At 38.1% G+C, this 24,066-nt stretch overlaps 1 protein-coding gene across 1 annotated transcript in view; it reads left to right on the plus strand.

Moving 5' to 3' along the window:
• LOC105625563 (probable serine/threonine-protein kinase dyrk2) overlaps window positions 1–19,780 on the plus strand; it is a 119,854-nt gene extending 100,074 nt beyond the window's left edge. The window contains exons 4-11 of the mRNA XM_012206886.1: window positions 15,527–15,671; window positions 16,838–17,054; window positions 17,472–17,570; window positions 17,762–17,920; window positions 18,005–18,143; window positions 18,237–18,552; window positions 18,668–18,797; window positions 19,297–19,780. Of these exons, the coding sequence (XP_012062276.1) occupies window positions 15,527–15,671; window positions 16,838–17,054; window positions 17,472–17,570; window positions 17,762–17,920; window positions 18,005–18,143; window positions 18,237–18,552; window positions 18,668–18,797; window positions 19,297–19,780 (1,689 nt within the window). The remainder of the gene's footprint in view (window positions 1–15,526; window positions 15,672–16,837; window positions 17,055–17,471; window positions 17,571–17,761; window positions 17,921–18,004; window positions 18,144–18,236; window positions 18,553–18,667; window positions 18,798–19,296) is intronic.
• The last annotated feature ends 4,286 nt before the right edge of the window (window positions 19,781–24,066 follow it).

Raw genomic sequence — 24,066 nt, forward strand, 5'->3', positions numbered from 1 at the left:
ATATANANANATATATAGTATAGTATATTNTTACTTACTATATATATATATATATATATNTATATATATATATATATATATATATATACACATCGTAATAATTTATTTATGCTGTCGAAACTTTGTTGTGGAGAAATATTGCGATTTCTTTTCTAGTTCTCGTGGTTCATATTAACACACACATGAACTGCAGTCTGACTTTCTAAAACTGATTGTTTTACTAAAATCTCTTATTTTCCAAAGGAATTAGCTTGTTAAATTTATCGAATCATCGTAGATCACGTGAGAATCATTTCCAAGAGAAGAGAGAAGAGAGTTTTGATCGACAAATTTATCACGATTATATCCGACTGCATCGTAATTCCAAAAAAACTATAACTTCTCGTGGCGTTAATTATAACCTATCGCGATCACGGAGTTCATAGTATGCGCGATAGCTGCAGCTATCGTTCCCAGTATCAGAGAACAAGAAGAACACGACAAGAACCAGGAGTAGCCGTTGGCCGTTGGTATTAATATCGTTCCATCTTGCATTGAAGAAACGTTCGGGTCACGCGTGTCCCGTTAGCATCGAAGGGATCATCCGGGGGTTAATGGAACCGTTCTGACGATTCGCCGTCGATTCTCGATCGTTAAAGGCTGATAATAAGTCAGGGCTGTCATTACGCGGCGACGCGTTTCTTTCTCTTATATAATAGAACCCCGCAGACGTTCGTCTGTCGATCGATGGTCATTTCCGGTGGGCCGTGTGAGCGTGTGTCACGTGACTTCCGCCATAAAGTCGTGCGTAACGTGTAACATATAAATACGCTTGTATATACGTGGCATGCATCTTCGTGTGCAGCGAGTCGTACGAGACAGCACAACATATGCGCGTGAATGTTAACGAGATACGCGTACATCAATCGCTGGTAATACGCTTGGAATTTCGAGGTCTTCTATTAGAACAGCGCGCATGCCTTATCTCTCACGAACGCATAGCGCTATCAATTCATTCCTATAATCGGATTTCGTCGTCGCAATGAATACCCTGGGCTATATTCATGCAGATTCCCACCCGAATTCCATCCACTGCTTCGATTCTGTAACTTTTAACGATTATTTGATCTAATTGTCAAAGACATAGGAGCATTAATTGCGCAATCTACATTAAAAAGTACAGTGTTTAAAATGTTTAAAACATCTTTGAACGTTAGTGTTTTAAATCCAAATACATAGTGTTTTGTTTATTGAAAAAGTTTAACATTAAAGCATCTTTAACGCCTGTTTCTACCAATGCGGTGTAATTTTAATCTCGGTTCAATTAACTCTTCATCTTTTAAGAATAAGAAAAAAATGAAGAGTAAGTTGAATCGAGATTAAGTTAATCTATATTAGAAACGAGCCTAAGTGTGTTTGAAAAAAAATGGAGACAGGAATAAAAATATTTATATGTCTTAAAACACTTTTTCTTTAACGCGTATGTACAATTGGTCGACAAAAATGAGAATTGGGACGATTAATTTCTGTCTCTTTTTATTCAATATAATGTTAGAAAGAGAGGGAGATGGCTGTCTTCACGCTCCCTTTCTTTCATTTTTGTTGACCACATTAGATATACTATTTAGATACGGACGACGCGGTTCATATCTTTTGGATATCGTTGTTGTCGTTAGGCATTTATTTATCATAATATCTACACAACGACAACATAATGATATCAACTCTAACTGTCGTTAAAAGTTACAGAACCAAGATACAGGTATCATTTTATCCTTATTGTTCACCGAATATTAGACGAGGAACATGATATCTGGAGAATACACTGGTGCGGATCTAAACGTATCTCTGAGGAGGAGAGAACTGTTATCATTGTATACTTGTGAAATTAAAAGTAAACCTCCTATAACACACATTTCGACGATTCGAAATCGAATGATCTTATACGCTGCACGCGATTTACGGCGCGCAGTCTACGATTGAAAATTTATTTTGCTCCACGCTTATCTGATAGATTTTTAATAAATCTTATGTTTTTCTTTTAGAACGGGTAAAATTGATGAGTTCGATATATCAATATGATCAATACGGGAAGTTTTTTTCACTTAGCAACTCGTTTGTGATAATTTCTAACTCAGTAATGAGAAAACTTTTAATGAATCGTACGATAAAGACAAGTTTGAGTTGACGAGTACCAATTGCTTATTACTTGAAAACGTGCTAAGCATGATTTTACTAATCTATGTATTACTATTTTATTGTGTACGATATTTTTACGACAAAAGTCGCGATCTGTCGAGAATACATATTAATAACTTCAATGAAATAACTAATTGATACACCGTATCTTTGCAGTATTCATCGTCAAATGCTCAATTCATTTGCTTTAGATCATAGTTTTATCTCGAAGGATGATATTCGACGCGCAATGCGTTCCTTTCTTGGATACGTTTCTCCTTGAAGTGATCATTCATTATTAAATCGCGATGCTCACGCGATGAAATCGCGAAGTCCTTCCACAATGCGGCGTCTGGAACGTCAAAACCTTTCGAAAGCTATCCGCGCTATTGTAGATGATCATTGCGGAACAGCTGACACAGTATCCAAAAAGTCTCATGAAAATATGCGTCGCCAAGCGTGCATTTTTTCGCATATTGACGCATCGAACTCGTCAAACGCACGATGCGTACACGCTGCGGTACACGCTGCGTGAGAATTGTACATGCTATTGTGCAGTGTGTGTGTGTGTGTTTTCCCTATTGTCTATATTATACCTGTCATACCTAAAATTAAAAACTCTCTGTGATGATGGGTGATGGATGGCGCGCCTCAACGATCGCTTGCACATCTGTTTGCATTTATCAGAGATCATTTCCAATTTTTTTACGCGTCGCAAATAATACAGGCAATAATATAATTTGCGAGCGATGGAAGATTATTTTTTATCTTTTTAGACGCACGTTTATTTCAAATCGGATTTTATACTCTTAAAATAAATAAAATGACTTTGCATTAATTATATGAGAAAAGTGACTTCAGTTTGATTGGTGATTGTAGATTATGAGAGGCTGATGAAAAGTTTTTCTAGGCACGACCATAAAATATGGATAGATTTTACTGTAATATCATTTGAAAGTTCTATTTGAATAAGATTGAGATAAAAAGCATTTTTATCTACCGAACTATTATTTTATTGATAACGGTATCTTAACTATTATGCATAAAATAATGAGATGAATTGATGATATAAAAAAAAACATAATTGCTTTTTAAAAAAAAATGCAATTTGCAATATGCAACTACATATCTCTTTCTGAAAACAATCATGTGTTTTTCTTTATACTAATTAATTCATCTTATTATTATATGCTTAAAAACATAGTCACAAAAATGAATAGTTTAGATGAAAATACATACTTTTCAATCTGATTAGGTTCAGAATAGCAACAAATTGCTATAACAAAATTTATCCATTCTTATGGAGATTTTCGAATCGCATCTTATAATCTACGAAATATCGTAGATTTAGCCAATTTGAACCAAAACTTCTTCTCATGTTTTTATCGCGTAGCAATAACAGTTGTATAATTATATACGAGTACATATTTGCAATATGTAGAAGTCAATTTTTTTTCCTGTTCAGAAGCACTTACTAATTGTCCCGCTAGCGTGCTTTCATAACACTGAACATATATGTTCGATGTTATATTTAAATAAGAAAAATAATTGTCACGATGCGGTTGCAGTTTTTCAGTTGCAATTGTTCCAAGGTGCCGTTGCAAAATGCATCGTTGAGACTGGACGATTAGTGTTTTCCGGTTTCTGAGGTTGAGTGTTCCGTTGTGTGTCAAGGCAACCAGCCTTGGCTCTATATTTCTTACAGACTTAGGCGAATCATTGTTTGCAATCGTTACGTATCATCTCGATATAAATCGCTTATAAATCAACTTTTCGACTACAGCTAAACAGATTTAGCGCTGATTAAAATGCTATGCGAGTATTATCGTATAAAACGATCATTTGAACCTTGAGAATAATTATATTGCGATCTACTATCAAGATTAGATTCAAGTAATTAATATCAAGTAATAAGATCTTAGTTATGCGTAGATTAATATCGGGAAAAGTATCAGGTCTCGAACTTTTCTTTGCAATTACTTTGTAATACAGTAGTCACGTCGAAGAAATCACTTGTACCGATAATGGTTTGCGGCTAAACATGTAAATTGAACATTTGCATAAGAATTCTTATTTAATAAACATTTCCTAGCTGCGTAAACAATTGCCAAGGAAGAACCTCCGCATAGACCTCGGAAAACATTAAGGTCATAATTGCAGGTGTGTTGGAGCACATGCAGGAAAACATTTGAGAGGCATCTCCTTCGACGTGAAGGAGATTTGATCATTTCTTTTCCCGTTTCTTTTTCGGCATGGGTCGTTCATAAAACTTTCCGGTCCATTCTCCAGCTGGCTTCTTCTTGCAGCTGTGCCTTCTCGATCTCGTGTTCTCGCATAAACCACTCTTCACGAGACTTCGGCAATCCAGAAGGGCGCCAAGAGAGTGGCAACAGAGAAAGCTCGTTTCGGACTATATCGTGTGACCAACACTCGTGTACTTGTGCGTCGCTCACGTGAGTGTCGTACATGTCAGTAGCAACGTCAACAAAACGGCGACACTTCGCTGAATCCGGTAACCGCATCACACGTGTGCGTCCCAAACACGTGACGCGTTCACATATACAAGAAGGCCGTGTGCGACTTTTCCTTCGCGAGATCGTAGTCCGCATCCGGTTACATTCGCCCAAGTTTCTCGAATTGACGCGTGAACAAAAATATAAAGATATTAGTCATTCCACACGAAAAATCCGCTCCACGCGAAAAATATGCATTCTGTTAATCCCTCCACGTCTCATTTTAATAAAATTATATTTAAAAAATTTTTTTACCAAAATTCAACTTATTTTTTATATTTCCTTTTAAAACTTTCCTGATTTATCAAATTACATATTTAACTCCTAACTAAATAATTTCATAAACAGATGTCTTCAAATTTCATGCTCAGGGTATGAAGAAGTTAATTACCACTTCAGCATTTTACAGCACAATAACACGTTAATTGGTAATTTTGCCATTATTTAAAAGTATTAATTAATCTAAAAGTATTATAATCTTAAAAGTATTAAACCTTCTGTTAGAGAGCATATCTTATTTCTTTTTGTAATGTGAGACAACGTAAGCATTTTCTATAATTGTAAATAAAAGATTTGCCAAATGAGAAATTCTTGACAGGGGCGACAGGTAATAACCCAGCGAAATAATTGCTTCCCGATCATTTGTTGCCGTTCGAAGACGGCGAAGATGAGGAAACGGGAGTTCAACATTCGGTCAAATCTTTGCTCCGAGGCGGAAATTGTGTCGCCACGGCCTACGACGTGAACAACAAAGGTATTCTCAATGTGGTACGGCGCGCGATTGAATTTCAATACGCAGAAGTTGTTAAGCAATGAAAGGCACAGGCTTGACGCTCGATTGTCTTTCCAGTTTCTATTGTCTGCGAGTAAAGCGCACGGGAAAAATCGTAATAAAGGCCTTCTTGGATTTCACGAACATAACGAATGAAGGATTCGTTGTCCCTCGCGAACGGATCATTCGCCATCGATCACGAAGATAAAAGTAGGGCAGGCCAGAAGAAATGGGGTACATGGTCTCCAATCTTGTATTAAAATCATATCTCTCGAAATACCGGTTTCGATGACTGTATGTATCGGGAGATGTATTCTTTATAAATCATTTATAGATATTCAAGGTAGAACACTTGGAAATTGAAAAAAGGATGTGAAAAAAGGATGTGAAAAAAGGAAACGCCCGCTTGGTCTAGTCGCTGCCATGTACGTATGAAAAGGTTTCGTTGCCTTATTAAGGTGTTCTCGTCTCGTCTTGTCTCGTCTTGTCTCGTCTTGTCTCGTCTCGTCTCGTGCCAATCCTCAGCTCGTCCACGTCGCCAAGAAGGACGGAGAGCCGGAACTCTGAAACCAGTTTATTATTTGAAACGCGCGCCGCGAGTACGCGTAAAAAGAAGCGAGGCCTCTGCGAGTCCGAGATGTTTTCTAGCAGGTTTTATTTGAGGTCAGTTTCATCGTATAAGATGCGCATCGAAGCGTTATCGTTTCCGTAGTTCCCGATCTCCCCGGCGTCATTGTTATTTTCCTGGAGAAATTTCTGATCTTCATCCATAAATGTGGAATCGCCAGGCGATTTGGGCGATCTCGTCCGGAATCACTTAAAATAATAAAACAGCATCGTATAAATAAATTTATAGGCCGCATAAATATCGGCGCCGTGGCCGTGTTTTCCATCTCTCGAGAGAGCCTTTTTCTGCCGTTGTCTTTCTCGCCTTACAAAACTTTTGTTCCAATTTATGCTTCACGTCGGTTCCGGTATTTCAACCGTATTTCGATTTTTCATGAATAAATCATGTTACTATTTATCTGCACATGAAACCGTGAATTTCGGAGGATTTGTACACTGACGGTTGATGTTCATTGGAACGTTATCCATATGCGATCAAATGCGTATGTTTGTTTCATCAACGCAATAACTAATATCTACAGAGATGTATCTCAATAAACGTACTTTATTAATCCACTGTGTTTGAAAAGGATGATTGTTGTCCATCGCACAGATTACATTGACGCTCATTTATGTTTCCTGTGCAATTTGCGTTTTCTTTCCTGAAGGACTGAAACACATAGAAAAACGTAAGGCAATAAATCGTAAGCTGTAAATAAATTGGCCAATCACAATAGAGAACGTAAGACAATAATAATCTTACTATTAGATATTAAAAGAGTAACGGCATCTCAGTCTCTTGAATTGATTAACATTTTGTTTAACTTTTCATATCAGAATGTAAATCAATCCATTTCTTTCGTCAATTTCAAAGTAAACAACGTCTATATTAACATATATACATTTAGTAAATAATAAACTAAATTTGAATCAAATTTAATACATTTTCTTGAATTAAATTGTTTAATTCTACTGTTTTTTTAGTTAAATTAATGACATAAGCACAGTGACTTATAGAGATGATTAAAGATAACTCATTGGATATAATTTGACATGATTTAACAGTATACGTCTTACTATCTTACGTTTTTTTTATATAGCCATGGACTTAATTTGTAAGTTTTCATTAGAAATGAAAACGCTTTTTATAATTTTTGATAATCTTTCCGATATTATATCTGAACACAATGATTCCTCTTATCAAGTTGCCTCTATAACAAATACGCTTCTACATATAAATAACTCGCATCGAACATAATTCGACACAAGAGATATCGAAGCAGATAAAATAGTTTCTTAGAAATCTGTCTTCCGTTGAAGTGCAATACATCGATATCCTCCAGAGAGGTGTTGTGTAATAGCGGATAGTGCACCTATACGCGTGCGGTAACGTGCTTGATTATTTCTTACGAATTTGAAAAGCCAGAAGTGCGCAATTACAAGCCACCCCGGACTCTCGTTTCACGAGTCATTGATTATTAGAAGCTCTACCATCACGTTAATGCCACAATCAATCCCGGCTCTATCGACCAAACAGCAGCATAATCTCTAGTAATTCCAGGGAGAAATCTGCCAATCGCATCCTACGTGTGTTTTTATCATCGACTCCGTTACGTAATTATGAAATTTACCTGGAATACATCCGCGCGAGTTCGCGCGAATACCAGTGAAAATACCGGTTGGTTAGTCGTGCTCTTTTTGCCGTTCAGAAAGGAAGCGATCGGCTATGTATAACTCTTACGCAATCCCGGCCAAGATGTGCAGCACACGCATATGCGTAGGTGTGTCTATAACTTTCGATTGAGACGACCGAAGCGAGTCCATGACGACGACAATCGACAACAGTCTGCAGGATTGGTTTGGCAAGTGTGTCAATAATAGTGTTGTAGGATATCATTCAGGATCTTCTTTGGAACGCTTCTAGGGCGGAACCGCGCGTGTTCGAGTGATGGAGAGAAATTATAGATAAAGAGAGAAATAGGAAAACGCAAATGATATTATACGCTTTCACTCATTCGATCGGCACGTTTCGCATTTTCGCGCTTTTATGCTCTTAATTAACACAAAATATTCCCTAAGCGAGTTAATTAAATATAAGGATTATTATAAAACGGGAAATCAGGGAAATGCCAAAAAAATTTAAGACGAAGTGAGAGAAAAGTCAAACGAATTTTACAAAATTTTTTGGAAAATTAAAATTCTTGACTTCAAAGAAGTTTAATATGCGTACGTCTATGTAGTTTTGGAATATTATCAACTTAGTTAAATACAAACAGCATTAATAGTAATTTACATTGCTATATTAAATTGCATTCTCAACAAAATATTAGTTTCCAAATCGGGACGAAAATTCAAAAAATTTCAAAGTATTATTACAGAAAGTATTACAGAAAATGATGAAATTTTGTCTGAAAATCAAGGAAAACTTACGGAACTTTAGGATAGGGAATTTGTGATAATCTCGATTTAAACTAAAGTGAATTAAATGAAAGCAGCAAGTATGCGGAAAAGATCAAAGTTTCCAGAAGTTCACATATTTGACCTTTTCGAACGAAGGGATATGTGGTACAGTTTCTTTTTCATTTTGTATTTTAATAGAATCAGCATCGGTAGACGATGCTATAATAAATCCTCTGGGTAATCGGTAATTGCACCAAGGGAGGTCGATACATTATAGGATACATTAGAAATAACGCATGACGGGATCTCGTTAATTAAAATACCAACGGTAAATCCGAGGATCGCACGAGTACATCCGACTTTAGTTTGATCGTAAACGCGAAAGTTTCTTCAAAAGAATTCTCAATTTTTCTGTTCGCAATCCGGGTTAATTTGCACGATAAATATAGAATGTACAACTTTTTTTTATGTCTGTTTAACTTCTTTATTCAACAGATGAAATTTATCGCACGTTGTTTTGACAGGAGAATTTATTCGCGAATATACTTTCTCTCAATAAATTCTCGGTGGTGCGTTGATAATAATGGCGCAATTTAATTCGGGATATTTCTAAATATATGTTTACGGGACATTGAACGCAGAATTTGCTTTGGCAATTTGAGCAGACTGACCAAGTATGCTTAGTTCAAATTTTAACGTTCAAATAACAGCAGCTCACACACCTTGGTTTTATAATTGGCCGCTAGTATCCGACCAAGTGTAAGATTTGCAAATAATAAATCACCGATGGTCGCAAATTGATGCCGCGCCAAATCATAGTTACGAACCGCATCTGTTCAAATAATCGCTCACTACGGATTCCCCATTAGAATATATGCGTGTATTTTGGATTCTATTAATAGCCACATGAAATTAAGTCGTTAAAGTACGAATTAGTCGGTGATTTATCACGCTTACTGGCAGACTGTTTCACTTTCCCGCTTTGCAAGAAATTGTACACATCTCTGTAACAAAAACACTTTCTAGTTTACGACGGAAAAGTAATTCAAACAGTTGCTTGCAAATCAGCTAATCTCGATAACGGAAAAAATCTTTATCCAATTTCAAAATTTAATTCCCATTCAATTATTAGCGAAGACTTTGCGTTGGGATATCTTTTCTCCGTGTACAAATGAATTCACATTAATTTGCGGATGAAATTACGTTTGTATCGCGATACGCGCGATCCATCTATTCTGTAAATTGAAGTAGAGCTATATATATGGCTACAGAAAAGATAACGTTCTTTAATCTTGTAAGTGGGTAATTTAGATATGCAAGTTGGTTAGGTGAAACGCTTCAAAGATATTTCAATTTTGTACTACATTTTTTACTAGTATATTATGTTACAGTTAAATTTACGTTAGTTATATTCTTATAAGATAGATGAATATAAAAATAAGACTTCCGACATTTGGACAATATATTTTTTATTTTCCTTTTTCAGAACAAGACTTTAAAGAAAACTATATTGGAAAGAAAACTCTATAACCACACTCAGAGAAAAGTTTCTTTGATTTGAATATCATTTCTTGAAATCAAGTAAATGTTTATTTTCCTTAAAGATATTTTCACTCTAATTTAAAAAAAAATCAACGAAGGAAATGATTTCTTCAATTTAAACAGAAATCTGGGTGTATCTCACTTAAATTTTGTGTTCGGCTGAAGAATTTATTTTACGAATTCTATTGTTTTCTAAATTAAAATCAAACTGTATGAAGTAAATGTAAAATTAGGTCGCGTGTAATCTTTTCGACTGTAAAACGGCGTATGGCATCGTTTGTGTCGGTCCCTCTGGGCTATCTTGATTTCGCGTATAATCGGAATTAATTGACAATTTGCCGCTCGAGGGACTACGAATAGCCGGACTGTCGACCGGGAATTTTGTTTCGCACGTGGCCTCCCAAAATGGTCTTCGCCCGGAAGTTTTAATGAGTTGCATTCACGACAATCGCGAGTGTGCAGTTTGGTTCACGGTACGCGTGTGCCCCTTTATGATAATAGAACGAAAGAGTCACTCGTGTTCTTCGAGCCATTTGCCGATGAACGGCAAATATCGTGCATACATTAATTCGCATTCGTGCCATAATCCTCTCGTATTGCAAGTGATTTTGAAGTGCAACGCTACCGCGTGAGTATTTGCCTACGTATTTGCTGAATTAAACAAGGCACACAGTTGATGCTTTCAAGTTTCACGCGCGATTCGTGGGTGGATGAGATATGTTGATACACGTATCTAGTGGCTTCCGCGCGAGATATTTCTGTTTACCCAATCTGCTACTGTGTACATACGCAAGATGTATCGTGTATGTAGATCTCGTTGGATTTTGTCTGGCATTAATTGAAAAAGGAGAGCTTATTACTTGTATTTCTCATTGAGGTTCTCTTTAAAAATATTGCTGTGAATTTAACACGATGGATATAAATCAGCGGATTTTAAATCTACACCATGTTGATTAAAATTAATATCAACGTACTCAGAGAAAAAAGTCGTATCAGTAACTATAAATTTGTAATAAAACAGCCTTAACAATACATAGTTACAAATTTGTATATGCATTTCTTATTTATTTTTGTCTTCCAAATTCGAAACCTTCTTTTATTGTAAGTGGCTGAATGATTTTCTTTTTGGAAGAAACTGAATTCCATTATGTTCCTCCGGTGATAATGCCGCGTATTGTTTGCGTTGAGTGACTTTAGAGAAAAGGTTTGTAATGTATTCCTTAAAGTAACCTCAACAATGATTAATTAGTATGATTAATTAATATAGTCTAATATAGTCTTTTATTTAAAAAAAAGTTTTTGTCTAAACTAGAAAAATGTAATTGTTATATCTATTTGCAGTTCAAGTAGCTACTCAATGTGTAGTTGAATCACTATTTCACTACCAATTAATAGTGCATACAATTTGTTACTGTGACTATATTTTTATAACATTCAGCACTACTTCAGTTTGTAAAACTAGTTACAGGTACTTCAATTGCAAAAGTTGCCAAATTTATAATTGCCAGAACTATTTCGTTTTCTCTCAGTGTGAGAATTATGTAGATACGCATGGTGTTAAATTCACACCAATATTTCTTAAAGATTCGATCTGTTCTTTCCTAAATAACTCATTCGCGCGAAACAGATTTATGGAGAAAAAAGGTGAAAAATCCACGACACTCGGGGAAAGTGCAGCGCAAACATATACGATACGTCGCAATTAGCGTGGAACATGCGGTGAAAATACACCGCATGTTTGTATCCGCGTCCATTTAAGTCGCTCTCAAGGCGTTCTTACGTCGTAACGGAACACCGATCACTCCGCTCCGCTCCAGAGATCAACTCGCTCGCGCGGGTTAATGAGCTCCTCTCTGTGCGTACACCATGGTCGAGTGACGTTTCCACTCGGCTTCCGAGATACCGATACGCCCACGTGCCAACGTCAAGTCCTACGTATCCAAAGTACGTGCGTAGGTACTTTAGCTGCGGCTGCTATGGGTAACGTAATCGCGAGGCAGCGGTGAACAGCTGCAGCATCGCGTTGGCGCACGCGGCATTAGAAAGGCGGCCGCGACTGGGAGATGTCACAAGGTAAACCGCATAACATAACTGGGATACACAGGGAGTTATTGTGCATGCCTACTATCTGCGCGATCGGTGGGCAATACTACTGTATTGCCGGTTTACTGGCCGGCGGCTGAAACCGAGCGTGTACGAGCGTCCTTGAGAAAATTTCTCCCCTGTTGTTCCTCACTTTCATACTGTATTCTTCTAAAAAAACCACAAAGCTTTTTCAGCGATGATTTATTTTCAACCGCGAGACTAGATCTCGTATGAGATTGATCCCCGTCAGGTTTCTTGTCTTTGTCCCGGATTTTCGAATTTCGAGAATCAAAACGAACTTGGCTGACGTGGTCAATTCATTACGTGAGTCTTGGCGATTCGTGCATGTTATTTATGCGTGCGTTAAGCGTGCCTCGATCCGCCGCATTGAGCCTCAGCGGCGAACAGCCTCCGTTGGTCGATAGAGAGAGAGGGAGGGGGGGGGAGACACGAAAGAGAGACTGCGATCGATCAGGTACATCGAGAAAAAGAGAGGAAGGGAGAGAGAGGATGAGAGTGAGAGACTGGTATAAGCGGGGCGAGGTAAACATAAGATTACAATTTATATGAGCGGCCTCCGGATCGCATGGTTATTCACTCGCGACTTTTTATTTATGTCGCTGTCCTCTCATCTCCCTCTCACCCCGCGTGAAATGCATCCGCGTATCGCCGATCCGAGCTATGCACAACGGGCGATAATAATTTTTCATTACACTAGGTCAGACGAGAGAGCCGCCGGTCGTCGATATCAATTCTCAGATTCGTATTTTAATTGGAATCTGGGGATTTCACCGCGCACAAAATTAATGAAACAGAAATCACGTCTGTACTATGACGATGCTATGTCGGACGATGTGAAAATCGTCCGATTAATCCGCGTTACAATTATAGAAAGAACTATTTTGCTGGATACAAATTTGAAAATTATTTTTCTGGATCGTGAAAATGAAGGACGAACAATGCTGCAAAATATATGTTTATATTTTAACAACTACATTAAATTCATAATTTTAAACTATATCCAATTTGAGTCTTTTCAATCTAGATCGCCATTGTGTTTATATTATTGGCATTAATTTAAGTAAAACTGAAACAATGAAGATAGGGTCAATCGTTCCACATCTTCAGATAAATTATGTGATAATTTACATATTAGATAAACAAAAGAGTGAAAGCATCTCTTATGCTTGTACTCTTTTGTTTATCTAATATGTAAATTACCATACATAAACAAGAGAGCATAGATAAACAAAAAAGTAAGAGCATAAGAGAATAAGAGGATAAGACAGTAAGCTAAAATTTATCGAAAAATGAGACAAATAATCCATATTAAATAATTTAACTCCAGAAAATGTATTAAAGACTGAAATTTACTTTATTATTTACTAAGTGCTATTATTTACTAAGTGCATTAATGTGAACGTTGTTTACTTTGAAACTAACTGAAATGTATTGACATTTACATTTTGACACATGTAAAAGTTAAAAATAATAAAATGTTATTTTTAACTTAAGGGTTGGAGTTACTATTGTTCCTTTATATCTAATAGTGTAGTTTGGAATTTTAAACAGAATATTATTTTGATGGTTTAACAAAATCATTTTCAAATTTATATTCAGATTCTAGAATCAAGATTCTAGAATCGTTTCGGTCGATGAAGTTCTATCGCGAACGATCGATTGCGTAGACATAATGCGATGTAGAACTAGAAGGCAACAAGGACGAGTGAGAGCATTTGTGGATCGTCTGGCGACCCTTTAATAGAAATTTATGCCAACATTCGCTTGACCTTAATTGCCGCCAGCCTGATCAATTGGCGCCAAATCGCGTCATTCTTTGTTATAATTTCGTAGTAAATCAAACTCTAGCGAAGAGATCCGTTTAGAATAATCGACATTAATTAGGATACAGCGATCATTACGTCAAATGCGCTGAAGAGAACTCTTGGTATTCCAATACGAATATTTTACGTATGAAAAATTATTTCGCGATGCTGTACGTCGAAGGTAAATGTCAGTAATACGCGAAGCGATATGCGGAGCCATTGAATATTCATACGAAGTGCAGTCGCCACTTCGATACTTTCTCATAGCGTCACGCATAAATATTGTTAACAGTGCTACATCTAGAGCGAGGATATCCACCTTGGCAAGGTGTCTGTTTCCAAGATACTCGAATCAAAGATTGAAAATAAACGCATATATCCTCTCGCATAATTTCATTGGAATAAATAAACTGGTTATTTTTCTTGATATTATGTTTGTGCAAAATTAATGAGAAAAAAGGAAAGAAATTTTATATCGTCTCAAATGAAATATTTATATGATTCTCGGATATTATTTATTTGATTATCAGTATAGAATACAGTAAATTCAAAAGGTGTTTTAATCTACGCCAAGAAGACGTCAAGAAGACTTTTACAAGTTGTCGCGATAATTTATCGCTTCGCCATTAAACACGTTCCGCTGACTTATGTCGGGATATTTTCTCCATAAATATATATTATACTTCATGATATGTTGGACACTAAAAGTTAGCAACGACACCCGAAATCGATTACCGGCGTTCAGTTATAAATATTTATTTAACATCGGCGGAAAGACGCGCGAGGAAATCTAATGAAAGGCTGGAAACTCCGACGCGAACTGAGAACAACAGTAGGCCTGATTGTCATTCGAGGTGCATTCACGATCGGTGACTGCCCTTGACTGTTGGTACGGAAAGACATCGCTCCGCCGACGAAACGTAATTTTTAATGGCTCTCTCGGCAGTGAAGAAATAATTGTCCGGGTCACTTCTCGGTGTCGTTAAACTTGTTAAATCGGGGGTCAGTACATCACACAGTCGTACACGCGTACGTACACGTGGATACGCCGATGCGCATTCATCATGCGTGCCACTTTCTTTAAGAGATCCATACCGCGCCACTTTCACGATGCAAAAAAAAGCTTCGATCGTCACGGAAGCGATTCGGGCAATTTTAACGCGAAAATTGATGAGTCGGTAATTGCGGTGTTATTTCCTCACGTCGATAAAATTGCGGTGGAGAAGGTACGTTTCTTCGAGAAGGATGCGTTCGATGTACTACAATTGATACAGTATGTAGGGGATCTCTGAAAAGGTTTGCGTAAAAAGCCAAACTTTCTTTTGAATTCGGAGATGTGCCTCTTAAAAATTAATTGAATATATTCTCTCCGCATTCCCCTGAAAATTCAATATTTACTCTCAACACGCGCCATTTGATCAGTTTTATTTTTTTGTTGAAATTTGATGCTGGAACTATGGCGAATATCCTTCTTCTTGAGAAACTAAATGTTACGTACTTTACTTTAAAAAATCAAGTCATTGCAACGTGGACAGATAAATTTGCGAGCTCGAGTTTTGTTTAAATGTCGGCGTTATAAATTTTCATAACTCGTATGTAAAGAAAAGGCCTTTCGTCTGTTTCAGAAACTGCCGTCTTTTTTCAACAGCAAGCCGACGCGAGTGGACAAGACGGATAACAATAATGCGAACAATTCTAACAGCACGAGCAACAACATTCACAATATGCCGCTGCATGAACCCATCAGCGCAACTTCCCCCGAAGTATACGGTACGTGAGAACTCTATGATTACGTGAAAATCGCGATACCATATACGGCCCTAGTGTGGGGAAACGTGCTGGTCGTGCCGAGCTATCATTTAATACATCATCGACCGAATTGCGTATTTAAGACGCCGCGGATACGCATTTGAGCATGCGGAATGCGCTGTTACGTTGACGTGAATTGCAGGCAATATAGGATTACGGCATATATGAGAGATGTTATTCATACTTCTGGGAAAAGCGGTTCTCGATTTACTTGATGAACAAATAAATACAGTTTTAATAAAACACGGTTTAATAGAAATTGAATGTATTGTTTAAAAAAAAACGAAACGAACGAGAAAGAGCAATGCAAGATATAGTAAAAATGCATATCTCTATTATTAAATCAAAAAAATATGTTTCGATCCATACTTGGTCTTCATCAGTTATTATATATTTATATTGCAACTTTTTAGTTTATAATTTAAAATAACTGATGAGAAAAAATTAAGTATCGGTCGAAACGTATTGTTTTAATTTAATAGTAAAAAAAGTAATTATACATTTTTATGACATTACACCTTGTATTGCTCCTTTTTAGATCATTCTTTTTAAACCTTGCTTTGCAATTAGGAAGCTGTAAATATTATTTATTTGAAATTGAGCGTTAATTTCTGTAGCCGAAATTAATTAGAAGATCTGTTTTCTGTGGCTGAACCAGTGTACACTTTTGGAATTTAAAGTGAAATAGGTATATGTTTGATATTTGTCGAAAGCGAGAAAGAGACTAGTGCAGGAATAGAAAACAGACCAAAAGAAAGCTTTATATCAGGTTATATCAGGGTATATCAGCTTTATATCTTGTCCAATTTGAGCTCCGGAACCAAAACATAAAGCCATCGACGCAAAAAAAAAATCAATGTAACATTTTAGAAACTAAAGTGTTGATAAGCGTCACTCAGATGCGTATCAACATTTTACAATCCTCGAAATCTTATCCACATTGAATTTTTTGCGTCGACCACTTTGCGTTTTTCTCAAATTGGACAGGCTTATACGATATGCGTTGGCAAAGACGTTCCGCTGGTAGCGAAAAAAGAATTTATAAGTCATCAGAGACTTACATAACTCTCGCGGACTCCCTGAAGTACGCAGCCGGCCTCATGTGTTTTTCTTCGTGGAAAAAATAGCTGGAAGACTGCCCATGACGCCCCAGGAGGCGGTGAAGTATTACGGCTCCAGATTGACGGAATTCGAACGCGCCGAGATCGAGAAGTATTCGGAGATTTGGTACCTGGGTTTGTCGGCTCACAAAATCCATGGCGAGGAGGTCTCCTCCCAGAACGGCGGTTACGACGATGAAAACGGCAGTTACAACAAAGTCCTGCACGATCATATCTCTTATAGGTGGGTGTCACCCGTTTGTCCTCTTTCGTCAAACTTCAACACAATTTTCCCTCTTCTATTCTAATGTTGTCGCCACTCGCGCTCGATGTTTATTTCGCCGAATATAACTAGCTAGACCGCTATAGCTAGCAATGGAATCTCGCAATCACACGTACTTGCATTCCACGTGTTGTTATTCTCGAGAGGAGAAATTGCAGTTGATAGCTGTGCGTATAGTTGTATATATCTAAACATGCACAAATTGCAAAACTATAAGTAAAAATACTCGTCAACGAATTTTCTCTTCGCGTGAATGAGCTACACGTTTAACAGAATCAGCAATCATACAAGCGCGCTCTTCTTCTCGCCTTTTTTACATTCCCGCTTGTCCACGTTGTTTACTCGTGTGTAAAGTATTGAAAACTTGTGTGCACTCAGATACGAGATCCTGGAGGTGATCGGTAAGGGAAGTTTCGGTCAGGTGATCCGAGCGCTGGATCACAAAACGGGACAGCATATCGCCATCAAGATTATCAGGTATGTGGAAACGGTACACTCATCTCGCGCGATGACTCAGATCGTGAGTTACGATCGGAAAAAAAAAAACTTGGCGCGTCCGCAATGAATAATGTTCCGATACATCCATTTTTCCGATCGTGTCCGCTTTCCGAGCGCATCGCGTCATTTTTTTGTATTTAAACATCACGGCTTTCACTTGTTCTTTACAGAAACAAGAAGAGATTCCATCACCAAGCTCTCATCGAAGTGAGAATCTTGGAACATCTCAGAAAGAAAGATTTAGAGATGAACTCGCAGCACAATGTGATACACATGCTAGAATATTTTTACTTCAGGAATCATCTGTGCATCAGTTTCGAATTAATGAGGTGAGCGATCAAGTGAGATAAAAACAGAGTCGGATTTTCACCTGCGAGAATTTATTAAACGAACAAATCAAATTTGCATTATAGCTTGAACTTGTACGAGCTAATCAAAAAGAATAATTATCAAGGATTCAGCCTGAGCTTGATTCGCCGTTTCGCCAACTCTCTAATTAGTTGCCTGAGACTGCTCTACCGAGAAAACATCATTCACTGCGATTTGAAACCGGTGAGTAACATCAAGAAGAGCTCTCACAGTCATCTTTTATTCTCGTTAATCCAGAATGTATCATATCTCATATATATTGTCTCATTGTTACAGGAAAATGTGCTGTTGAAACAACGGGGGAGCAGCTCGATTAAAGTCATCGATTTCGGCTCGTCGTGTTATAGCCACCAACGCGTTTACACGTATATACAGTCGAGGTTCTACAGGAGTCCGGAAGTGATTCTCGGTCTTACCTATGGTCCACCGATCGATATGTGGAGTCTGGGTTGTATCTTAGCCGAGCTGTACACAGGGTATCCGCTGTTTCCGGGCGAGGATGAAATAGAGCAACTTGCCTGTATAATGGAGGTCCTCGGTCTGCCACCGGAGCACATTATCAATCATGCCTCTCGTCGCAGGCTCTTCTTCGGTAAGTTATTAATATCCACGAGTACTGGAAACTCTGGGAAGACCGCAAGAGTCCTCACTAAAAATAGAAGAGGGCGCGCATAATACTCAAAGAACCGGGTTTAAAATAATTGCAGATCAGAAGGGAAGTCCGCGATGCGTGACAAACAGCAAGGGCAAGAAGAGATGGGCAGGTAGCAAGAACCTCTCAATGGCGCTTCGGTGCTCCGACATGCTCTTCGTAAACTTCGTTAGCAGATGCCTCGAGTAAGTTCTTTGCAATATGCTGTATTATATTCTGGCGTGGATTTATTATTCGAAAAATCTATTATGCATCGACGAAATCGATTTATATCTTTGAAAAGTTTTTACTTGATGAATAATTTTATGGAAACCTAAAAGGTGGAAAATTATTATTTTCATAATAATTAACCTTTCGTTGCAATGTGAAATTTTCATCCTTTGTTCATAATTTGGGTGAATTAGTATAGATTTTCGCATTGCTCCGGACTGTATAAGAATTTGAAAAAATTTTTAAATGTGAAAACTTTAACAATAAATGTTTACTATCAGAAGGATTGTATTTTACTTATTTTTTAAAATTTAAATTTATCAGAATTCATAATAAAAAAATCGGCTATGTCTTTAAAGTCCAACATTGTTGTCGGAGGGTTACTAAGAGAGGGCTGCTCCACAAAGCAGTTTTTTAATCTTGAATCTTACAAATTCCCTATTTGTAAACTTTATACATAATTAATACTATTAGGTGGGATCCAAAGAAGCGTATGACCCCCGACGAGGCGATACGTCACGAGTGGTTGACTTCGTCGTCGTCTTCGCACATGAGCTCCTCTTCATCGGCGATAACTTCATCGACAGTGAACGCAAGCGCGAATACGACGACAACGAGCGTCGAAACGCCACGGGAATCCGCACACGCTCCACAGACAGTGAGCGTGACTGTGAGCGCACCGCGACAACGAGCAACGACGATGGAGGACCCACCGTACACGATGTACCGATTATATAAAGGTCGCAAGTATATACAGAAGGTCTCTACAGGTACCGACGGCACCGACAATGGTGGTGGCTTGATGGTGAAGAGCAAGCTGAACGGCAGTGCGAGCAGTCACGCCCTGGCGAGTAACACGCAGACAGCGACGTCGAGGCATGCATCGACCGGCGACATCGTTGCGAGTTTAGATCCGAATCTCGACGACTCAGGCACGTTCCTGCCACCGATATTGTGAAGTCGGGTTTGTGCCAGCCATTTCTAAACGGGCTATTCGCGTATCGACGCGATCTGCAGACTCGCTCTTTGCACTTTGATGCAGGAAATGCGTAGATGTGTATCACTCGACATATGTCAAGAGCGAGAGCAACAATTAATAAGGCGCGTATAGAACTGACTGGCCGGTCCAACGTTCTCGATGCCAAACGGCTAATTAATTAAACGCAGAGTCGCTAGTCTCGGCATGCATCGAGCTATGAGGCCAAAATGACGATCTGACAACGGGAGAAGAGCGCATAGGCATGACGAGCAATATAGCAATCGCGTGATTGATTCACACTCCCGAGGACTCTGGCGATCTAATATCACTCAGGTAATCGTAAACGAATTCGCGCGCGCGCGCATTATCGTAGTTATTCGCGAAAAATATAGACCTACGATGAGAATACTAGCAATCGTTAGTATACTAATCACATTTCGATATGGACCATCGTACCTACATTTCGAATGTTATTTATTTCACGCCTATATGAAGTTTATGATTAACAGATGACGAAATCTCGGCCATAGGTATAAAAAAAATTACAATTGGAAGTTCGAATAGAATGCGTAGTTTGCCTTGCTGTCGATAAGCTGTGAGACAGACGATTCATCGTCGTCGCATTTTCGATGTTGCATTTTCGACGGTAAAAAAAAGCTCGCACGTGTAAATGCAATCGAAAGCTATACCGTATAGCATCATATTTTAGATAACTACGCGAGTGCAAGCGGCGCGATATCCGTATCGTGGCAACGATGTACGATAGAGAAGCGAGGAGCTTAAGCGAAGCACATTATGATCAAACAACGATTCGTCCGACATTAATGTAACGTCGGAGATTATCATCGAATTACGGTCGCGAAGAGAAGACCTGAGTCATTTGAGACTTGTGTCGCCAACACAGGATCCCACGATTAATAACGAAGCGTCAAGGCGAAGAGTAACATTAATACATGAAGTGTGCCCCAGTTTAACGAGGCCTGAGTAGTCTTATTGTGATATTAAACTACCACTGTCTTACTTAGATCTCTCTGATATTAAGAAGTAACGATCGCTAATATAATAATTTCAACTACTATTAATCATTATTTTCTTATTATCTGTAATAATCGCTATATCGCTATTACTGCAAAGATATAGCGGCATATAAGTAACGAGGATTATCATCGATATAATGACAGAGTTAACACTACTTATATACGTAGGATGTACAGATTTTAATTACGCGTTTTTGACGTCCCGGAGCAGCAGCAACACGCTGATCCGCTTACTATGGATATACGTAAAAAAAAAAAAAAAAGAAAACAGTCCGATAATTTTCGGTCATTTTCAATTTTTAGTGATTCCTTATTACACCGCTCTTCTGTTATCATTAATTGTCTGCGCGACGTAACGCATGCTTCATTACGTCGAAATTGATTAATTTTGATTAACGCCCCGTGAGATTCCTCTCCGCCTTCACAGTACTATCTATTTACACATTGTTCATAATTTCCTGGCATTAATTAGCGATTTATATAATTTTGACACGCCCTTTCAGAACCATCACGAGCATTTCGCGATATGCAGAGGATTTGACAAAAAACAAACCTATTGTATAGTACTATAATATTAGGTTACTTTTAGACTTGATAATTGTTCGATGTGCCCGTACCCATTCTAAAGTTTCACAAGTCACGAGCTCGTAATAATTACATCATTATGACGTTAGAAACGTGAGACGCATCACGCTCCACCGTTTGCTGCTTTCGAGCTTCCACCACGGAACATTATATCTTCCGTTTTTGCATGCTTCTCTAATTCTTAAAGGTTCTATTATACGTACGAAATCATCGGTGGCCCTACTAAAACTGTAATCTGTGTTTCATTGTCACGGCCGAAAATTGGAGCATATGTAAGAATAATAAAATACTCGCAAATTATGAATCGCGTCACAAGAGACTGAAATGAATCATTATTTTATATTGCTAACGGAAACATAGCGAAATTGTTCCTAATGTTCGTTCTGCAAATCGATATGTCGCCTTACTTTCATTACACTTTTAGCGAGTTCTTTTGTGAAGTATACACTGTTTGATTTTTGCGGAAAGTTATCGAACGTCTCACGATAATCGAAACGAATAATAAACTTACCGTCACACAAACGGTCTCACTTTAGCCCAAGAATTTTTAGGACAATTAATATATATCGTACCAATCGTAGTAGTATCGCGCGACATAATCAGTGAATGGCCAATAAACGCGAGCGGATGTATATTATAATATTAAGAATTACATACATAAATATATTATTCGTATGCGGCTAATCTGCCCGAACGAACGACTGACGAAGTAGCGCATATTATATGATATATGATACACGATTCTTACAACTTGTGGCGGTTTCGCAGCAGTCACTCTCGAGTAATCAACGTCAACGTAATGACGATTATCACGAAGTCTCGGGTAAGCATTTCGTTCGATTACTCTAAACGAAAAAAAAGAAGAAAAAAAGAAAATTTGACGAAGATAATGTCTATGAGGCGACGATTTCTAGGGAACGAGAGATATATCAAATTCTGTATAAAATAAAGATGTGACTTTGTATGTGCGTGTATGCGTGCTGTGAGAAAGACTTATCTCGGAGAGAACAAAAGAGTGAGAAAGAAAAAGTGTGGCGTATGGTTATGTGCACACATATATCTATTGCATAAATATATAATACCATTATACACATGAGCTGCGATAATGCGCAACACGAGTTAAGTCTAGGATACGATAGAGGACAATTAGAAGAAGTGCGTTCACAAAGAACACGCGCGACGGAATCCCTACCCCGCCACTAAAAAAAAAGAAAAAGAAAAAAAAGAAAATAAACACTGTTGTACAGTCTTAAGTTTTTAGTTGTGTTCACTATTGTATACAGCGGGATCAAATTATATCTGTATCAACGGGACGATTGTATAATCTGTGTGACGTGCATCATCGCTTATACAGACCAATGCACACTCGGTACGCGTGTGACACGCGTACGTCTAAAGAAACATACGAGAAGCATGTTCGTACTACGAAAAATATATGCTAGTAATCGGTTTAGCTGGTGTCGGTTACCTCGACTCAAACCGGATCTTTGTCTTCTGGAAAGGACAGAGGGATCACTTAAATTATGAATTAAAGATATCGTCAAAGCTGGAACTAAAAAAAGAGGCAGGGCATGTATTGTTTCAACATCATTCATGAAACAGCGAAACTCCGCGAAAATCCATGTCCTTCGACTGAAAACTACTCGACTTCACACCTGGTCATTTCGCGAATGAATAGTTGCGAACGCCGCGATTTCTTCATATGGCGCGGACAGATAAGGGAGACAGTCGCTTTTTCTAGTCCAGGATGTAACGAACGTGCTCCGAACGTACACGCGCGCGAACACACACACACACACACACACACACACACACACACACACACACACACACATCTCATTTGAACGCGATGGAGAGAAGAAAAAGAGAGAAAGAAAGAGAAGAGTTCCCTCTGACTTCAACGAAGGAATGCTCCGCGTGGCGTATATCCTTTAAGTCAGTGTGCAATTAATTAACGATGCGATTAGACATTATCGAATTAAATTAAGTATAATGCGTGTGCGTGCGTGACCCTTCTCCCTTTCCCGCAAATGGATAAACGCGTCCGATGAAGAGGCTCTTGCGTTTATTGCGAAGAATCATCATTGCGACGGCCGAGCCTCATAGATCATCCTAGTAGGACAATCATAGAGTTACGCGTTTGTATTAGACGCGCTAGTAAGTTTTCATTAGATGATAGAGACGCGAGTAACGAGGGATTATCTCTCGTATGAGAAGCTCGCTAATACATAAAATGATCCCGTGGGCGTGACGGAGGATCGTTTAGATTATTAAACGATGGCCACGCACGCGCGCTTCGCTCTTCTAAGCCCTAAGAGGAGCTCTCGGTACGCAAATCCTCACGGAAGTGAGAATATTTCACAAGCACGGAGAGAAGTGCAGGAAGAAACGATTCCGATAAAAAAATGTGGGAACGAGGGATGAGTTCATAGAGAGTGATTTGTAATCTGGCGTTCAATTGTGGATGCTTGTGTAAGTGCGAGTTCGTCAATTTCTGCCCAGACTTAACTATAGCAAACGAGAGAATTGCTAATAAATGATTATTATAATGACAGTATATATATATATATATATATATATATATATATATATATATATATATATAATATACTAGTAGTATACTAGTACTAGTATACTACTATA

This window comes from Atta cephalotes, assembly GCF_000143395.1.
Source record: "Atta cephalotes unplaced genomic scaffold scaffold00003, whole genome shotgun sequence".
NCBI lineage: Eukaryota > Metazoa > Arthropoda > Insecta > Hymenoptera > Formicidae > Atta > Atta cephalotes.